Source organism: Ursus maritimus, unplaced genomic scaffold (assembly GCF_017311325.1).
Source record: "Ursus maritimus isolate PB19 unplaced genomic scaffold, ASM1731132v1 scaffold_24, whole genome shotgun sequence".
Lineage (NCBI taxonomy): Eukaryota > Metazoa > Chordata > Mammalia > Carnivora > Ursidae > Ursus > Ursus maritimus.
This window is the reverse complement of record NW_024424897.1, coordinates 24,684,150-24,702,944: the sequence shown is the minus strand read 5'-3', so window position 1 is coordinate 24,702,944 and position 18,795 is coordinate 24,684,150. Positions and strand designations below refer to the sequence as shown.

Below are 18,795 nucleotides of genomic sequence, written 5' to 3'. Positions count from 1 at the left end.
GAGATCTGGAAGGAAGATTGGAGGATACTCCCATTTTTTAAAAGCAAAGCAAAACAAAACAAAAAACACAAAATCTCTGAGACTTAAGAGTGAGATTAGAGACTGAAAGGAAAGGCTGCAACGAGGAAGGGGTATCTGCACTAAGTGGTCCTTGCTATATCCCACCCCTGGAGTCGCTGAGCCCATGATACTGTCCACGCGAGGCCTGAAGCTCCCACCTGGGATCTCCAGCCCCTGTGCGTGGGAAACACAAGCTGGCCCCTTTAAAAAACACTGTATTAAATATTAAGCAAGAAGAAAGCAGAAGCATAAAAATAAGCCAGTTCTCAGTAAGTATCAATTCTCACCATTGCAGCCATGACAAGTATCCTGGTACCGAAAAGAAAGGCCACAAGGGCAACATCCCTTTTAAACCTCTGATTCTAGCCCTTCCCACTCCGTCCTAGACTCCACCTCCCATCCAGATAATAGAAGATAAAGGCTGTTAAATGGAGTGGATGGCTCATCCCAGGGAAAACATTATAGAATTCACATAGATATTAGCATATGAAAAAAAAACTATTCACCAGTACTTTGACCCCTATTACAATTTCTTCCGGTTCCACTGGGCCCACCGGACCTGCATCTTTTGCCTTTGGACTCTTGTCATCCAAAATTCAGGTTCTAAATATTAAGTTATTTCTTCTAGTTTCATAAACATTTTTTTAAGCTTAAAAAAAATATCCTAGCCAGCATTTTTAACAGGAAGGTTGGGTCCAAATAATCTAGCTCAAATTATTCGAAAGCAGCTGTTTGTAAACTAAATTTCAGGAGCTTTTACTTCAGACATTCCTTTCACCCCCATATGATTTCTGGGCAAATTACTTCTCAAAACCTCGTTTTCTTACCTATAAAATAGGTAAGATACCTCCATCACAAAGAGTTTTCATAAAGATGATGGGAACAACATAACCACGTCTAGTGCCTAAGCATATAAGCACTCAATAAATGCTATTATCCTGTTACTCATTCCCCGTCTACCCAATTTGTAGGTAAAAACACTGAACAACGTGGAGGGAAGCATACAACTTTGCACCTGACAGCCCACTACTAGAACCCTCCCCTCTACAAACCCAACAGTCTGGTGCAAGCATTTAGCTACAAATTCGCCCAACACCTCCTTCCTGCTGGCCCATATCCATCCCATTCATAAGATTATCATTTTTAAGGCAGTGAGGATGACCAAAAAATAAATACATGGTGTGGCATATTTTTGCCTTAGTGGAGTTGTGCTAAGTATTCACAAGCCATACATTAAATAACCTAATGCCTGAATAAGCCAATATTCCAACTCCATGAAAAAATGAAAATACACATCAGAAAAAGACTAAGAGATTGCAGGGCAAAACACGCAGCAGGGGAGGGGGTTCCTATCTCAGAGGGTGATTTTTATTGGAATTTTTCTTCTCTAATATTTTTGGTATTTTCAATAGGAAGCATTTAACACATTTATAAATATCAGTCACATGTATTTATAAATCATGTTTACAATAAATCTTAACAGTTAAATTTAATGCAAAAAATTTCTGAAGAATTTTTTATGAAAGGACGAAATTATAGTTCAAGCTATTTAAATGAAAACACAGAATCCAAAGCTGTACTTTCAGTAAAATCCAAATTACATAAATAAGGCATTATGTAAAAGGCTAAGAAGATATATCCCCAAATGCTAATGTGGCTACTTTTTAGGTAGTAGAATTGAGGTTTATTTCTGTATACTTTTCTTATGTGTTCTGTACTTCCTACTACAAATGTGCATTACTTTTGGGGCACCTGGGTGGCTCAGTCAGTTAAGCATCAGACTTTGGCTCAGGTCCTGGGATGGAGCCCAGCATCGTTGGGCTCCCTGCTCAGCGGTGGGGGTGGGGGTCCGCTTCTCCCTCTCCCTCTCCCCTAGCTCATGCTCTCTCTCTCAAATAAATAAAATCTTGAAAAAAACAAAACAGAATGTGCATTATTTTTAAAACTAGAAAAAAAGTTTAAATACTACCCATAACATCATCTTGCAGAATATATCACCCAATTAATACTTTTTATCATGCAGGAATTTTGTTTTCCCATTAAAATACACAGACCACCACTTAGTTTGAATACTTTCCCTTATACAGACATCTCCAACATCCTGATATTTGTTCGAGTGGCTAAATTTAGCCCTTTACAACTGAAGTAACGTTTACAAACAACTGCGGGACTGAATATTTTTTCATCTAAATTCTAATGGCATTTTGTTTTTTAAAGCCTCCTGTTTCCACTCTCAACAACCCAGTTTGGGGGGGATTATGGCAAACTCTGAAGGCCAGAGGAGGGCCCTTCTACTTGAGAATACGAACCGGCAAATCTGAAAAGCAGGGCGTAGAAACCAAAAGCAGTCAAAGACGACTGCAAGAATTCATGTTAATTCTTTAGCTTTTTCTCACCATGTATTTCTCTTTCTGCTCTTTGCTCAGCCCAGAATTCCTTTTCTTCCTGAGTTCAGCCACCTTTTCCTTGTACCGCAGCTGCCTCTCTGTTGGCGCCTACGAGGCAAGAGGACGACACTGAGAAACTTGCTAGACACATATTATGTCGTGCAGGCTCAACATGAAAGTTACAACACAAAACTAAACACAACCTGGGCAGGGAAGAAAACATGCCGGATGTGTGACAGACACCCTGTGAGTACTATGGCGATTTTAAAATTCCAAACCGGGTTCCCAGACCACCATGGTTACTGCCAGTTAATCCGGGTTCAGGAGAGCACTTATTTTAGTATTAAACCAAACAGAACATAAAGGAAGGAGGGATGTCTCCACCAAAGCAACAGGAATAAAATAAAGATATTTCAATTCAATAAGCATTTCTTGAACGTTTACCGTTTTCCAAGCACTGATACAAGAATGAATAAAACTTTTAAAATGAGTAAGAGGAGAACCCCAGACAATGAAAATAAGAGCGGCTCCCACTTATGGCATGCTTATTACCTGCCAAGCACCAGGGATGGGTATTTTGTTAGCCTACTACCCTACCAGGTAGGCATTATTCATTCCTTGTTATTAACAAGGAAATAAAGTTTAGGGAGGTTAGCTGACCTGCCCGAGACCACAGCCAGCATCACAGAATCACAGTATTCAAATCCAGATCTGTTTGGCTCCAAACCCAAACTCTTCCCTCCTCATTAGGCTTCCTCTACTATCCACCTATAATCTAACCACAAAAACAGACATCCGTATGATGAGCTATGTATATATAATATATGACAAGAGCTAAACCAGCATTCTGCGAACATTACAACAGAATACCTAAGGAAGAAATTCCTCGATGGTAGGAGGTCTGGGAAGAATTCCTACACCAGCTGAGAAGTGTTCAAGGCCTTGAAGGATAAACACAATCTCTTCTTGGCACAGAGTTAGGCAGAAACACAGCAAGAGCAAAGACCAAAGGCATTCATGGAGGAACAAGGAATTAAGCGTCATCAATAAGCAGGAATGTTCAGAGAAGCGGAAATATTAGGGCAACGCAGCATCTTGGAATCCAAGGCAAGAAAGAAGTAGAAGAAAAATGACACCATCCCCAAGTGTCAAATGCTAATAAGCACAAGTCACTGGTGACCCTGGAAACATGCCAGCACAGTGAGGGGGGGTCTGAAAGTAAACAAAGGGTTAAAAAGGAGATGCGACATGAAGACGTGGAGCAGCAAGTGTAATCTCTGAAATAATCCAGATTATGCGTGATTCCTATTATTTTCCATAAACAACATGATTCCTTCATTTATGAGGCCGAAGTGCTTGTTTCATGAAATTTGACTATCTGCTTCTGAGGGTACACCTGACGACGAGTTAAGATGAGTCACTTAGAAATACCACGGGGAACAAGAGACATGGAGAGACCTAACGCCCGCTCCCGGGCAGAGCAGATCCAAGACTTGGCTCTCAGACTGTGAGCGGCCGGAGCTTGAACAAGGCCCGTACCTGGTGCCTGGTTGCATGCCTGTTGTTGTCATCTTGCCTGTGGGACAGCATCCTCTCTTCTATCTGCTTATCCCGGCTCTGTGCTCTCACCTGCAACCATCAACAACGTCAATAAATCCACCTGCTTCTAAGACTAAGTTTACTTAAAAGCAAAAGAATACAATGGTAATCCCTTGAATTTATGTTGCGCTTTTACGTTCAAAGGGTCTTCACATTTATCATCATAACCTCTACAAGAACAGGTAAGGCGGGCTTTGCGGTCTGCTTTCTCAGCCATTAACCGCGAATCAGAGGAGCGAAATCATCACAGCTATATGGTGGTAAGGTGAAGATTTTAATGAAGGCTGACGACTCTGAGCCTGGACCCTTCCCGCCGCACAAGGGGTGAGAAACAAGAAACCGTGAGGAAGCGCAAGAACAGGGCGAAGAGGTGCGAAGAAAAGTGGGGGCAGCTGGGGGTCAAGGCTACAGGGAAACCGAACTCTGCAGTTACGTCATCCTAAGACAAATCACATCAGCTCTCCAACAGTGTCCGCTTCACCTTCTGGAAGTGAGGGCTCACATCCAACTGCCTGGTCCACTTCACACCAAAACTCAGCACAGTCAAAACATGACTGATATTCTCCGACAAATCTGCTCTTCCCAAACATTCCCGTATCGACAGATAGCAACGCTTTCTAAACAACTCATCAGGTCAAAAACTTGAAGGCCGTCCTTGCTGCTTCTCTTTCTCTCTTTCTCACATCACATCCATCAGCAAGTCCACCAGGTGCTCCCCTCCAAAATAGATCCTGAATCCGATCAGTTCTTACTATCTCCCCGGATACAGCGCTGCTCCGGGCCGCCAGCCACTGCCTGAGCTCCAGAGCAGCATTCTAACTAGTCGACCCGCATCAACTCTTGTCCCGTCCAGTCCATTCTCCACACATGAACAACCCGTGATTTTTTAGAAAGCATTTATGAAATTTTATCACACCTCTGTTAAAGCCCTCCCAGTGCTTCCCAACGTCGTCACAATAAAGACACACTCCTTGTGCCAAGGCCTACAGGTCTTTCAGGATCTGGATCCTCTTCTTCATTTCCCATCATGCTCCAGCCACACTGGCCTACTTTTGGCCCCTCCAACCCAGCAGGTGAGCCCCGCCTCACAGCCTTTGCGCTTGCTCACCCTTCCACCTACATCTCTTCTCCCAGACCTGGACGCAACGGTCTCTTTGCCCTCAGCCATGACTCCGGTCAAATGCCAACTCCTCTGGAAGGTCTTCCTTAACGACCCGAGCAAAAGCAGTGCCGTGCCCCCGTCACCCCCAAAATAGCCGTCACCCCCAAAACAGCCACTCGTATCTTTCGGGCTTTTTGTTCCTCACAGCATTTATCACTGCATGAAATTCTTCTCTACTTATTCATTTGTATGTGTTCTGCCTCCCTCCCCATGAGAAAGTTAGCTCATTGAACGCAGTCTTTTTATCTCACTCAGAGAATCCTCAGATACGCGTACAGTATGCAGTCACGGCCATCTGTAACTAAATAAAAATGGCAATATCCTTGATTGCAAATGTTTACCAGGAAACTCAAGGGTAATCACGTATATGCAAGTACGTTAAAAATTACAGAGCTTTCAATAAATGTGAGGCATTAGCCTCATTTTTCCATTTGGGATTCTAAATGTAATAAAAATACATATCTTTCAGAAATTCCCCGGACCCTCCAAGTTCCAGTAGCAGAGATGGATTATGTGGAGCCTCATTTCTCTTGAGAAGAAAGCACAACAGAGGAAAGATTCAGGAAATGCTTTCCTTTTTTTCAGAATTTTCCCCCCACACTGAATTTTTTCTTTTTCTTTTTCAAAAATAAATTGCTTGACTTATTCACATTGCCACAAGCCAACAATTTAACACGTTGTACCTTGGGAAGACTTCTATGTGAAATCATCCACAGTATCAGATCATGATATTTAAAGACAAGAGGCAGAGGACAACTCTCAAAAACGAAATCACGGTTCTTTTCAGAGAAAGATCTAGTGCCTTGTCGGCTTCTGATGCAGACGATGGCCAAGCTGTTGCTGTTTTGATCTGGTTTTAGGCTAATGGCAAGATAATGGGAAGACTTACCACTCGCTCTTACACAGAGCAGAAGAAATGGCCTTCCTTATACAAGAGATTTGGAATGAAGAAAAATAAAGAGTGTCTTCAACCTTAAAATCCATATAAGCATTCAAAGTATACTACTTTGCTGAAAGACATAAGAAATTTCCCATCGTGTGGTCTAGTTGTGAATAAGAGACCAAATTCCTGAATCAGAAAGAACTAATGTTGGCTAGGGATTCTAATTTTTCATAGGATGAAACTGGCTCAGACAGGAATAAATCTGTCACCTTGGCATTGTCAGAAAGTAACAGCCACAAGAACAACAGTTAATACTTTGATCTAATGAGCTTGGATAACCTGTCCAAATGCTACCCACGCAATCCATTTAATTAAGAACGTTTCAACTCTTGCTTCCCCATTATTAGTTCCATCCTTGGTCGCAGCAACCCACACAGGAATATATAAAATAGGATCTTAGGCTCTCCCAAATCCATTAGCTCCAAGTCCCAAAGGTTATTTAGGACTGTACTTCTCAAGAATTTAAAACAAGAATTAGCCAAGAGTAGGTGTGATTGAGAGTAACAAAAAGGAAAAATATTCCACAGAAACAGAGAAAAAGAAAAATAATTATAAAAAATTTAAAGAGTAAAATGTCTTCACAGATTCATGAGAAGAGAACCTAATTCATAAATACTGAGATCACATATTTATGCAAATTATTTCCTAATAGAAAAGGTCCCTGGAAGTTGTTGAAATCAATTTTCAACGGAAAGTATCAAGGCACTAGAAGATGATATTCCAAATATTCCATACATAATCTCCCTATCCATTTCCTTCAAAGCATTCATTATCTACTAGAATTCTTTTATCTGGTTAACTCTGTTTTTAAAAAAACAACTGTATTTTTATTCTGTTTCCTCCACTAGAATGTAAGAAAAAGGACCTTGCCGATTTTGTTCACACTGGATCCTATGTTTAGCAAAGTGTCTGGCAACCCTTAGGTAAGCGCTCACTTGGTAAGTATACGTCAAGTAAAGAATACGATTACCTTGCACTCATCAGCTGACAGGTTATGATAGAGCGGGCATCCTGAGATGGAAAAATGTCTCTCATGTTTTCCTGTAAGATGTCCTGTTAAAGAGAGAAAAACTTCATCTCAAGATAAAAGATTCATGCTCATAAAGTGATAGTTTTCTGTACATCAACCATGTTATTTTGTTGTACTGCTTTTACCCAATATGTATCTAATCACAGATTGACTCCACCGAAGGTAAGTGATGTCAGGGCCATAACTAGCACCCACAATAAGTTCTTTTCTTCCACAGGATGGATCTGGCAATCTTTGAACATACTTGTGTATGTTCAATATCGACTGTAGTTCCTTCTGTTCTTCTGACAATGTAGTTCTCAAATTCCAAAAAATATCATAAAGCATTTATAATAAAGGAACAAAAACAAATGAACATTTTCTTTCAGTGAAATTTAACTTTCCTATGCTAAAATTTCAAGTTATATGTATAACGTGCCCCTTCCTTTCTATTATGCAATGCTATCCAATCTGAATTGAGTTTTCAATAATCAAAAGAAACTTATGGAAAATAAAGAAGAAAATGGACTCTTCTACTCTGCAAATAAGCATATTTTGATAATTTTGAACCAGATTAAATATATTCTTTTTTTTTTTGGAGGGGGGCTGATTTTGTTTAAAGAGTTAGGCTTCTTCTGTAATCAGACTTTTAAACAGGCAGTTAGTATTTACAATAGCCAAGGTATAAAAGCAACTCAAGTGTCCATCCATAGACAAGTGGATAAGGAAGATGTGTTTATACACACACGTGTGTGCGCGATGGAATATTACTCAGCCATAAAAAAGAATGAGATCTTGCCATTTATGACATGGATGGACCTAGAGGGTATTATGCTAAGTGAAAGAAGTCAGTCAGAGAAAGACAAATACCATATGATTTCACTCTGTGTGGAATGTAAGAAACAAAACAAAGGAACAAGGAAAGAAAAAAAAAACAGACTCTTAAATACAGAGGACAAACTGCCAAAGGGTGGGGAGAAAGGGGTGAAATAGAGAAAGGGGATCAAGAGTACACTTATCTTGATGAGCATTCGGTAACATACAGAACTGCTATATCATTATATTGTACACCTGAAACTAATCCAGCACTGTAATAAATAAATAGAAGTCAGCACAAGGCACTCTTAGGAGGGGCCAACGTTACTAATAACAGTACAGAAAGCTCATTTTATTTAAAGGGGTATTTCTTCACTTTTCTATTTTTCATGTGGTTTTGGAAAACACACAGGAAACTGAATGTTACTTCCTTTTTATACATCTCTTTAACCAAAAGGTTTATAAAACCTTTGCGTAATGGAAACATTGGCATTTAAAAAATCATACATGATTATAGAGTAAGCTTAGGATGAAATTAATCCAAGTACTGGGGGAGAGAGGAATTACTACAGGATATGCAGGCTGCCATTTCTCCAGGACTGTATTATTAAAAATATGACTTTAGAGATCCATTCAATTTATCCTGCACAGAAAAAATGGTATGCCCTCAATGATCAAACACCATGTATAAAATGTAAAGCATCAATACTATAAAAAGCCTTCTTTCTATAGATATTTCTTACAAATACTTCTATAGATATTTCTTTCTAAGATATTATACAGCTATAACTTCTGGGTAAATTATTCAAGTCATGTCTTATTGTAGAATACATAAACTAAACCAACCTACTGTGTCTATATCAAAAGTGTTAAAAAGGATAGCTAATCTATTAATCTAGCAATTCTACTGCTATAAATTTATTCCTACAGGTTTTCTAGGAAAACACCAAAACACATACATACAAGGCTATCCACTATAGTATTATCTGAAATAAATAAAATGAGAAATAATCTAAAGGTCAATCCATACTGGACAATTTAAAAATATATAAACTATCAATAAAATGGAATTCTCTGTATTCTTTAAATAGATGGAACCCTAAGTAATGTAAAATATCCAAGATGTCAAACCATTACATTTTCACTTTTGTGAATAACAAAATAGAAATATAGGTATATATACGTGTGTGCACACACACACACACACAAACTTACTAGACACATTCATAAAAAACTACGAAGAATAGTTTTATATCCAGGGATATGAGTGAAGGAAAACTTTTACTTATGCATTTCAAGGCTCCTATAGGGTTTTAAGTTTTCACGAGCACAGAATACTTTTACACCAAAATTATTTTAAAAAATTAATGATGTTATTTTGCTGAACATAAAGAGTGGAACAGGATCAAAGATAATTTCCACAATTTTTAAAAAAATTAATCTCTATGCCCAACATGGGGCTCAAACTCGCAACCCCAAGATCAAGAGTCGCATGCTTCACTGAGTTAGCCAGGCACCCCCTTATCAAAAATAATTTTGGAAGCTCAGGTTCATACTTTTCAACCTTTGCCAGTACATGAATACCAAAAGTCAAGGTAAACTTTCCTCTGATGCAAGAGATTTACATTTATCCTCTCATCTACTCCATTAAGGGGGTTAAGTACTGAGCATAAAAGACGTACAGTCAGGCCCGACTCTGACCTCTTCTGGTTGCTCTGCCCTAGGCATATTGGCCCCTAAGTATGCCTCAAACTGCTTGAGCATTCTCTTGCCCCATACCCTTAGCGCTTGTCCATGTGTGAGTGTGTGTGTGCGCGCGCGTGTATGGTTGTAATATATGCACAATACCTTACCCTCTCAGCGTTCCCTAACTTTCCTTCAAGGAAATACCCCTGGTTGACATAGTATGTATCACCTGTTTTTGCCCTCCCCAGTTCAGACTATAAACTCCACGAGGGTAGAAACTTTTGACAGGTTCACAGCTACACCCCCAGAACCTAAAGCAGTGTCTGGCATGTGGCAAACAAGAGTACATAAAAGTAACAATTTAGGGAAGCGTGGGTCATGACTAGCAGAGCTTGAGTCTCTTTCTTTGCCATCTGGCAAGTAGATCCCTTTACCCTCTTAAAGCACATCAGCTAGCTCTTAAATACTAGTGTTTATATGATGATGCCTATTCTTAGTTTTTCATCATTTACCCAAGGAAACGGATTTAGGCCTGAAACAATTATCTTCTTTGAGTGATGACTGGTGCGATGTTCAGGGGAACTTAGGCTCTATGCATTCTAAGGAGTTGAAATGATTGGAGAAATTGGTGCTAAGCCCAGGAAAAGATCCAAATAAATTAAATGCTAAGGAAAACATACTGTGGACCTATAAAGCAACAGCTTACTCTGTTCTACCTTTTCTCTGAACCTGATGGCCACACTGAAAAGTTCACAAGTTTTAAACTAAGTAGAGCCAGTGGAGAAAAGCCTGTAACCACAATCAGTGCCTTCCAACTAAACAAAAGCTTAAGCCCAGCATTTGCACTGAAGCTCACCTTAAGGAGCATTCATAAGGTTTAAACCATAAGAATCTGCCAGTAAGGGGTAAAGATCATAAGAAAACACTGAGATTCATTTATCTTTAAGAAGAGATACTTGTCTGGTTTGTATTTATTAAGTACACAAAACCTAAAACCACTGAAGTCACAGAAAGCCAGGGTCTCGTCTGTGCCCTTTTAGTCTCACAGCCGCACGATAAGAAATCTGTTTTTCTCATTTCCGGAACAGCTCTGACCATATAACCAGTATTCCGCATTAGCTTCCACTCCTCATTAAGCTCAAACTATGCACCACACAATGAGCCATTTAGAGATAACTGGTCTTCTGTTTTGGTTCTGCAGGAAAAAAAGAGGAACTTTTTCGCAGGGAGAAAGAAGCTCTCAATAAACTGATCGGTGCATCACACTTAATGTCCTTGCAACTAGATCTATTATTATGGACAATAGGCCAAGAAGCAGAAATACTCTCTACTTGAGCGGGCAATTCAGTGATACTCTGAGCACCACTGAAGACCTTAAGAAGCTACATCACAAGAGAACACAAAACATTTCTTCATGATCCTAATTCCAGAGGGTGAGAACCACAGAACACAAATGTCATGAAGCCGGTCACACTCACCTAGAGAGTTACAGCCTGGAGTAGGACACTTCATATTGAAATTGTAGCTTTCATGGAAGCGACGCCGCTTGGGGCGATGAGAGAGATCGCTGCCCGAGTCCTTCAGGGACATGTCCTTGGCAATGCTCTCATCATGAGACACGTTGGGGCTGGAGATGTCTATGTCAGACTCAGAAGATGGGGCATTTCCAGTTGGAGTTCGAGGTGGGGACTCATCATGATCAGCTGTATTTTTAGTTTCTAAAGCAAAAGCAATTGGTAGAGTTCATGAATGGGGTTCACTTATTTAGCTGCTAAAGCAAAAGCAATTGGTAGAGTTCATGAGTGGGGTGCCACCTATTCAGAAGAGTTTACGGACTTCCCAGATCCTCTATCATTTCACCAGTGACTTTTAACCACTTATCTGCTATAAAGCTACAAGGAAAATGAAGAGAAACTAACATCATTCCTTTGTGCAACTTTACATTCTGAGTAAAATTCAGTTTGGGGTTTACCCTAATACATTTCACTTATCTGTGTTTCTCATAACCCCCCATCATGGGTAATCAAAACTGGATGGAAGTAAATTTTTCTTTAAAATGACCATCCATGGGGCGCCTGGGTGGCTCAGTTGGTTAAGTGTCTGCCTTCGGCTCAGGTCATGATCCCAGGGTCCTGGGATCAAACCCCGCATAGGGCTCCCTGCTCAGCATTGAGTCTGCTTCTCCCTCTGTCCCTCCCCCCACTTGTGTGGTCTCTCTCTCTCCCCCTCTCAAATAAATAAATAAAATATTTGGGAGAAAAACAGATAGATAGATAGATAGATAGACAGACAGACAGACAGACTGACCGACCATCCAACTCCCCTTCCAGGAGACACAAAGGATGGAAGAGAAATGAAAATGGGTGTCCTTCTGGATGACAGACTTGGTGTGAGAGTGTGAATGAACTTGACTCTCGAGCTAGCTTGTTAGTAATCTAACAAATCAGATTATAAATCCTGGGTTGTAAATGAAATGCCTACAAGAGCTGAGCAAGGGCAAATCGAGAGCCGACTGTCCATCTCAAGAAGACAACGACTATTCCACTCCAGTCAATTCTGCGAGTGAATGGCCACCTCATGTTCCCAGGGCTTTCCAGTTTTTAAAAGAAACTGGTAACCCAAGTGGGTTGTTTTTTTTTTTTTTAATGAAATTCTGTATTTTCAAATGCTGGCAGCAAACTTTTAAAAATGTAAACACTGGCGCACGTGAGTGGCACAGTTGGTTAAGTACCCTACTCTTGGTTTCGGTTCAGGTTGTGATCTCAGGGGTCCTGAGATCGAGCCCTGCCAGTCTGCTTGTCCCTCTCCCTCCCCCTCTGCTTTTCCCTACTCTCTCTCTCTAAAATAGATAAATAAATCTTACCAAAAAAAAGGTAAACGCTGTGCAAGCAAACCAACAGAGCATGTTGGCAGGCTAGACGCTCCCTGGTCTGTAACTGGTGCTCTAAGGCATCTGATTTGGGCTTGTCAATCACAATCTCAACAGCTCACCATCCCCCACTACCGAAGGTTACTCCTCCTCAGAAATTCAGAGACAAGTGGACTGACAACCATGACTATCGGAAAATCTGGTTCAAGCCTTCTTCATCTACGGGTAAAAGGGCTCCAGCCCCTTTTGCCTATTATGGGTTCAATCTAATATACCTGTTACTCTAAACTTTAAGAGTACTCTAGTACAAAACTGTCCTCCGCAAGACATTCAAGAAAGGAATCAGGCAAACAGCATTTACGTAGCTGAATTTTATCAATATCGGGCATCTATCTGCAGTGGCCCCAAGCCTTCCTTAAGAGGAAATTGGCCAGATCCTCTCTGTAATTGACCAAATGATCCCATACCCACTCACCTCTATCTGAAAAGTCAACCACTTGCTCAGTTTCTGAGCCAGACGAACGAGTCTGCCGAAGGGGGTATTTTTTCGGAGTCACCGGGGTAGGCTGCTGCTGACTACGGGTCACTCTTCTGGTAGAATAAGCAGGCTCCTCGGTGCCAAAAGATTGCAAATTTCGAACAGGACTGGAATCTGATCCCCAATATTAAAAGATAATAAAATAATTAAAGAGAAAAGAAATTTCTTTTCTTATCCATATGATTTATTAGCATGCATGCCCTCCTCTTCATACTTCACAAAATCCGACAAATAGTTAAAACATCTATTTTATTAAGTAAAATATAAGCTAAAGAGCCTAGATCAGGTATAGAGGTGCAATATAGTATAGAATTAATAGTTTAGGGGTGCCTGGGTGGCTTGGTTAAGTGTCTGCCTTCAGCTCAGGTCATGATCCCAGCGTCCTGAGATCGAGCCCCACATCTGGCTCCCTGCTCAGCAGGGGGCCTGCTTCTCCTTCTCCCATTCCCCCTGCTTGTGTTCTCTCTCTCTGTCAAATAAATAAATAAAATCTTTAAAAAATTAAAAAAAAAAAAAGAATTAATAGTTCAGCTTCTGGAATCAAGACTGTCTCCCATGCCATTCCACTTCCCCATACTAACTAGGCTACAGCATCTTGGGCAAGTTCATCTCTTCACGCCTTCTCCTCGATCTATAAAAAAAGGTACAATACTAGTTGCACATTCATCACACGTTTGCTGTGAGAAGTGAGATACTTCATATAAAGCATTTAACGTGATCCCTGGTACCTAGATCTAGTACTTTCTAAATATTAGCTGCATCCTCTCTTTCTTCCCTTAGTCCAACCCACTATAAAACAGATATTCTACCACTGAAAGTATAACAATATACAAACATTTCCTTTCTTTCGGTATCTCTTGTGTTCTTCCTGATTACGCTGATACTCTGAAGCAAAATCATAATAGATTTATGAAGAGTGAGGCAAGAACACAGCTTTTGGAATTTTTTTAGATAACAAAACGTATTCTGAAGCCCCTGGCAGCCTTGTTACATCTCTAATTTGATGACACTTAAAAAAGAACTAGAAAGAGATTTAAAGCTGAAAGTAAAGCATATTTTAAACGACAAAAGATCTTATGGTGATACAAATCTCACAGGTTCTCCAAAGAAGAAAACCGAAATTCTCAAACTTTTGGGTAAAAAAGTTAGCATACAGCTAGGTTATCGGCTTGCATAACTCCAGAAGGCTCAATTCATAACAGCATCTATTTTGCTTCTGAGAAGGCCACCTTACATAAACTACATTGTGAACAATGCCCCTAGGAGTTGTGCAACTCACCAATTATGAAGTATAACAACTAGGAAGAGACCCAGGGCCCAAGTATTTCCTAGCTGTTTTGAGTATTTACAACTTTCAGGTGTCTGGGGCATGACCAATTACACTTTGTAAGATTATTATGCCCCTTCCTTTGCATATACTGTTCCCTCTGCCTAGAATAACATTTTCCCACCTTTCAACTTATAAATTCCTACTAGATCCTTTAGGAACTCCACCTTGGAGACATACCCCAAGTTGCCTGCCCCATTTTTGAGCTTCCAGAATACACTATGCAAACCTCTCAGAGCCCTTACCAAAATGCATGACCATGATCGACCAATACATCTATATCTTACACTGAACTGTGAGCATCTTAAGGGCAAGAACTATGATTTTTCTATCACAGCATTCCAGTACACAGCATAGCATCCGAATTACAGCAGTCATTTATCGATATTCCACTGTGCTAAAAAAATAAACACAAACTGAGACAACAGCTACACTTTAGCTGAAATGTTAAAATCAAAAATAAAATAACAGCTGTTGAGAATGTTCCCATTTTCTTGCTTGAAAAACTGTTTTCCTCTCATTTTGCAATGTGTTCATACAGCAGTAACCAAATCGGCACTATCTGAGCGCTCGAACCATATTACAAAAGTTCCCCCCTTAATCTGTTATCATCTATTGACTATCAGCTTTGTGCATTAACTGCAACCTTCTTTCCTCCCCAGGGAATCCCAGAGCAGAACCAAGAGGGACCAGGAGTACCCTCCAAATCTAAGCCGAGATGGCTAATTGCACTAGAGAACCTTCAAACTACCTTCCAACACAGAGATTCTCCATTCTTTGCTACCAAAGCAAAATTCTCGGTATTTAAAACTGACAGTTGGGTGCAACTATTTATATCTACTAATCGTGTCTGACTACATTACAGGATTAAATGTAAGTTTTGGAAGTACTGAGAAGTACTGAACCTCCTCCAAAAACAAGTTCGAGAGACTATTCAAAGTCCCTAAGTCTAAACCATTCTAACAGAAAGTGAAGAGATGGCATTTCCATTTTACTGATGGACAAACCTGAGTCAAAAAAAAACCTAAATGACTTAAGACATCCATGTGTCACACAGCCATTAAATCAGACGTAGTTCCTTTGGGTCTACAAATTGGACATACCCCCAACAGAACCATTGTGAAAGACCTGATACTTCTGCAGTCATTCACCCTGCATTTTACCAGATTCTGTCACCTACACCAAGACAAGGGACCAGTTTCCGTAGTAACACAATAATATGAGGACCAGGGACTAGGCTGTGAGGCATGGTCAGGAAGAATGAATTCTTATACCTTGGGAACTCTGGCTCAGCCGGGCTGAAGAGCGAGTAACTCGGGCAGATCGCCGGGATGTGCCATCGCTCTCTGAACTGTCTGTGTGCTCGAGATCTGTAGAAAAATCGGAATCTTCGGTTCCATCTGAACTACTGCCTGCATTCCTCTGTAACACCATAGATCCAGACATTAGCACAGAAGCATTTACTCTGTGGGTTTGTGTTAACACTGGAAATAAAATGAACCATGATACCGGAAACACTAAGAAAGGATTCCACTGCCAAATTTCCTTTACTTAAGGCATTTAAATGAACCACCTACAAATAATGCACCTTTATTAAATGAATGAACGAGAATTAATTCTTTTTCATTAACACTAATTCTGAAACAAGTCCATTTATTGGTCAGTACTACAAACTGGAAATAAAAGTACCCAATTCAAAATGGTCTGGCCGACAATACTATGCACTTAAAGTCCATGGTGGTGCGAAAAGTATCAGTGCTAGACTCCTTTTAACTTTAGAGTAGCTTTGGTTTAAAGTCTTCATGAACAGCCATAACATTTTTTTCAAACCATATACTAATTCAAAATATCAGGGTCCACAACTCTGATCCCAAGAGAATTTAAAGAAAAAGACTAAAATTCTTTCTTGTTATCTACGTATGAAGTTTCTCCACATGAATAACAGAAGTGCTCAAAAAAAAAAAAGTGACTTGTACATGAAGACTTGTAGACGTTCAAGAACAGAGATTTTATCATCTCTTCAATTAAAAATTATTTGGCAATTATTAGCTTCCTGAAGCATGGTGAGTCATACAGATAACTTTTAAGAGTTGAACATTAACACTATACCTTTTACTAAGCCAGAAAGGGGAAGAGTATTTGCTTAGAAAACCATACAAAACTTCAAGCTACAAGCCCCATTTTTTATTCAAAACCCTTAGGGCCAGTTACGTTTGAAATTCATAATTTTTCTGGCTTTTTGGAAAGGGAATACTCTGCATATATCCCGCAAGTAATACCCCATTATCAAACACACTAATATTTCTACAGCAGAGTATGTAAACAATCACACCCAACGAGACACACAAAAACTGTAAGTAGCCTCAAGATAGTTTAGGACAGGTTTTGCCAACCAAGTAAGTTACTAAAAACACTTATTTTGTATTTAGGAACTGCAGAAAGGGGGCTGTGGATCTATTCTATACCACCTACCAGTGTAGGCCATTTTAGGAGAATAAAAGGTACAATATTTGAAAACCTCCACGAAAAGAAAGATTTCTGCAGAAATGAGCAAGAATACCACACAGCTTTCTAAGTATTTCTAGGGTAATCTGCCCAGAAATGAGCAGAGGCTCCAAAGTCACAGAAAATTCACAGGATGAAGGGGGAGTCCTAAAGGTCGTCTAGTCCAATTACCCAGATACTTGAATCCCAGGCCATCCCCTCCTGGTTTGACCCTGGAATTCAGCTCTTCTCTCTGGCTTTCACCATTACTTCCCATCATACTCTGGAGCATACTTAATTGCTCCTCACTTCCCTCCCACAATACTTAGTATATACCCCACAAGTAGAGAATTTACTAGCTCCTTCTACAGTTATTTATATGTCTGTTTTTCCCATCAGACTGTGATCTCCTTAAGCCAAGGATCATGTCTAATTAATTCGTGAATCCCCAGCAACTAGCACAGTAGCAAGTAGTCAATAAACATGTGTTGAACTGAATTAGATTTGTTCTGTAGTCCTGGCTCCGCTACTGCCTAATGGGAGTGGCTTGGGGCACTCCATTAGGCCTCTGTTTGTTCAGCTGCAAAGAAAAGGGATGGGGGTGTCCCTAGGTGACCTTATAAATCCCATCTAACTCTGGAAAGTTTTTGCCTTTAAGAACTGCATTTTCTGGCCGCTGTCCAACCGGCAAATAAGGAAAAATTACGGCTTAGATGCAACAGGCCTGAGTAAGATCCCTAGGGAGTGGGCGCTGGTTCCCTACCGCCCAGTCCTCTGCTTTGTTGTGCCCCCCGCCTGGAAAGGAAGGATGCTCCAAAACCCCGCCTATGCACCTATCAGCATCACCGGCCGGAAGGGCGGGGATTCGTGCCACCCAATGGCGCTACTCTTACACCGCGCCCCCACGGGACAGACTGCCAAGCCTAGCCAATCAAGAGAGGAGGGATCGTTCTCCACAGCCAGTCGGAGAGCGGTAGGGCCGGGCCCCGACACCGCCCCCGCACGCGGGGAGGTGACCGTTGGACCCAAATGGGCGGTGCCACCAGCCAATCAATATGCTTCTAGGCGTTTCAGCGACCAATTAACGAGAAGAACGCCTCCGAGCCAGGCAAGCAGAGGGCGGGAATAGTTGCAAGCATAGGCCGAGGCCAGGATCAGGCCCACATTTTTCTGTTGGGTATGGACAGAAGAGAGGGTTGCTGAGCTAGGTTCGGGGGAGCGGGAAGTTGGAACCCAACCACTGTGAGGCGTGGCCAACTGCGTCACGTTGTTCAATCGACTGCCCTTAGACACCCGCCATCCCTTCAGTCCCGTTCCTCTCACCTTCCTTCGCGGCATTGCCGGCGGCTGCGGCCCGACAGTTCCGATTCGGGCAGCGGCGGCAGCAGCAGTAGGAACGGTGGCTCCGGCGGGCTCCGTGGCGGCCTCTGTAGCAGTCCCAATCCTGCGGACGATCCCAAGTGCCTCCTGCTTCACAGCGTCTAGACCCTTCTGCGCAGGCGCCGCGGGCTGAGGCGCTTTTTCCTTCACTTCCGGCTGGAGCTCGCGTCACCTGACGTTGAGCGCCAGAGAGGGTGCTGGGAGGTTCGCTCCTCCTGGTGAGGCTAGTAGCGCCATCTTGGAATTGGGCAGAGAGTAGCACAGTAGTAGAAATCCGGACCGGCCATTTTTAGTTAGGGGATTGGCACCTTTTGTGGAAGTGGGCAGCCATTCTTGTTTGGGGCTGAAGCCTGACGATTGAAGTTAGCGGTTCTCATCTTTACCTTGGGCAAAATTTCCCTTCCCGGTCGTTTTAATTTCTGAAGTCGAGGAAGGAAACCCCCAGAATCCATCAGGTGGCTGAGGTTTAACCCCTTCGTTGCCTAATTGGCTAAAGGACGTTTCTGTTTATCCTATAAACTCGAAGTTGGGAAGG

At 41.3% G+C, this 18,795-nt stretch overlaps 1 protein-coding gene across 2 annotated transcripts in view; it reads right to left on the bottom strand.

Moving 5' to 3' along the window:
* The window catches only part of KAT7 (lysine acetyltransferase 7), a 30,362-nt gene extending 11,968 nt beyond the window's left edge, over positions 1-18,394 (bottom strand). Inside the window, exons 1-7 of one of the 2 annotated variants that reach the window (XM_008688111.2) lie at positions 18,204-18,394; positions 15,671-15,818; positions 13,007-13,183; positions 11,141-11,380; positions 7,122-7,204; positions 3,987-4,076; positions 2,457-2,555 (exon numbers count right to left, since the gene is read on the bottom strand). In XM_008688111.2, coding sequence (XP_008686333.2) covers positions 2,457-2,555; positions 3,987-4,076; positions 7,122-7,204; positions 11,141-11,380; positions 13,007-13,183; positions 15,671-15,818; positions 18,204-18,218 — 852 coding nt within the window. In that variant the 5' untranslated portion in view covers positions 18,219-18,394. The remainder of the gene's footprint in view (positions 1-2,456; positions 2,556-3,986; positions 4,077-7,121; positions 7,205-11,140; positions 11,381-13,006; positions 13,184-15,670; positions 15,819-18,203) is intronic. The other variant, XM_040640803.1, reaches the window with a different exon arrangement.
* Between the last annotated feature and the right edge of the window lie 401 nt (positions 18,395-18,795).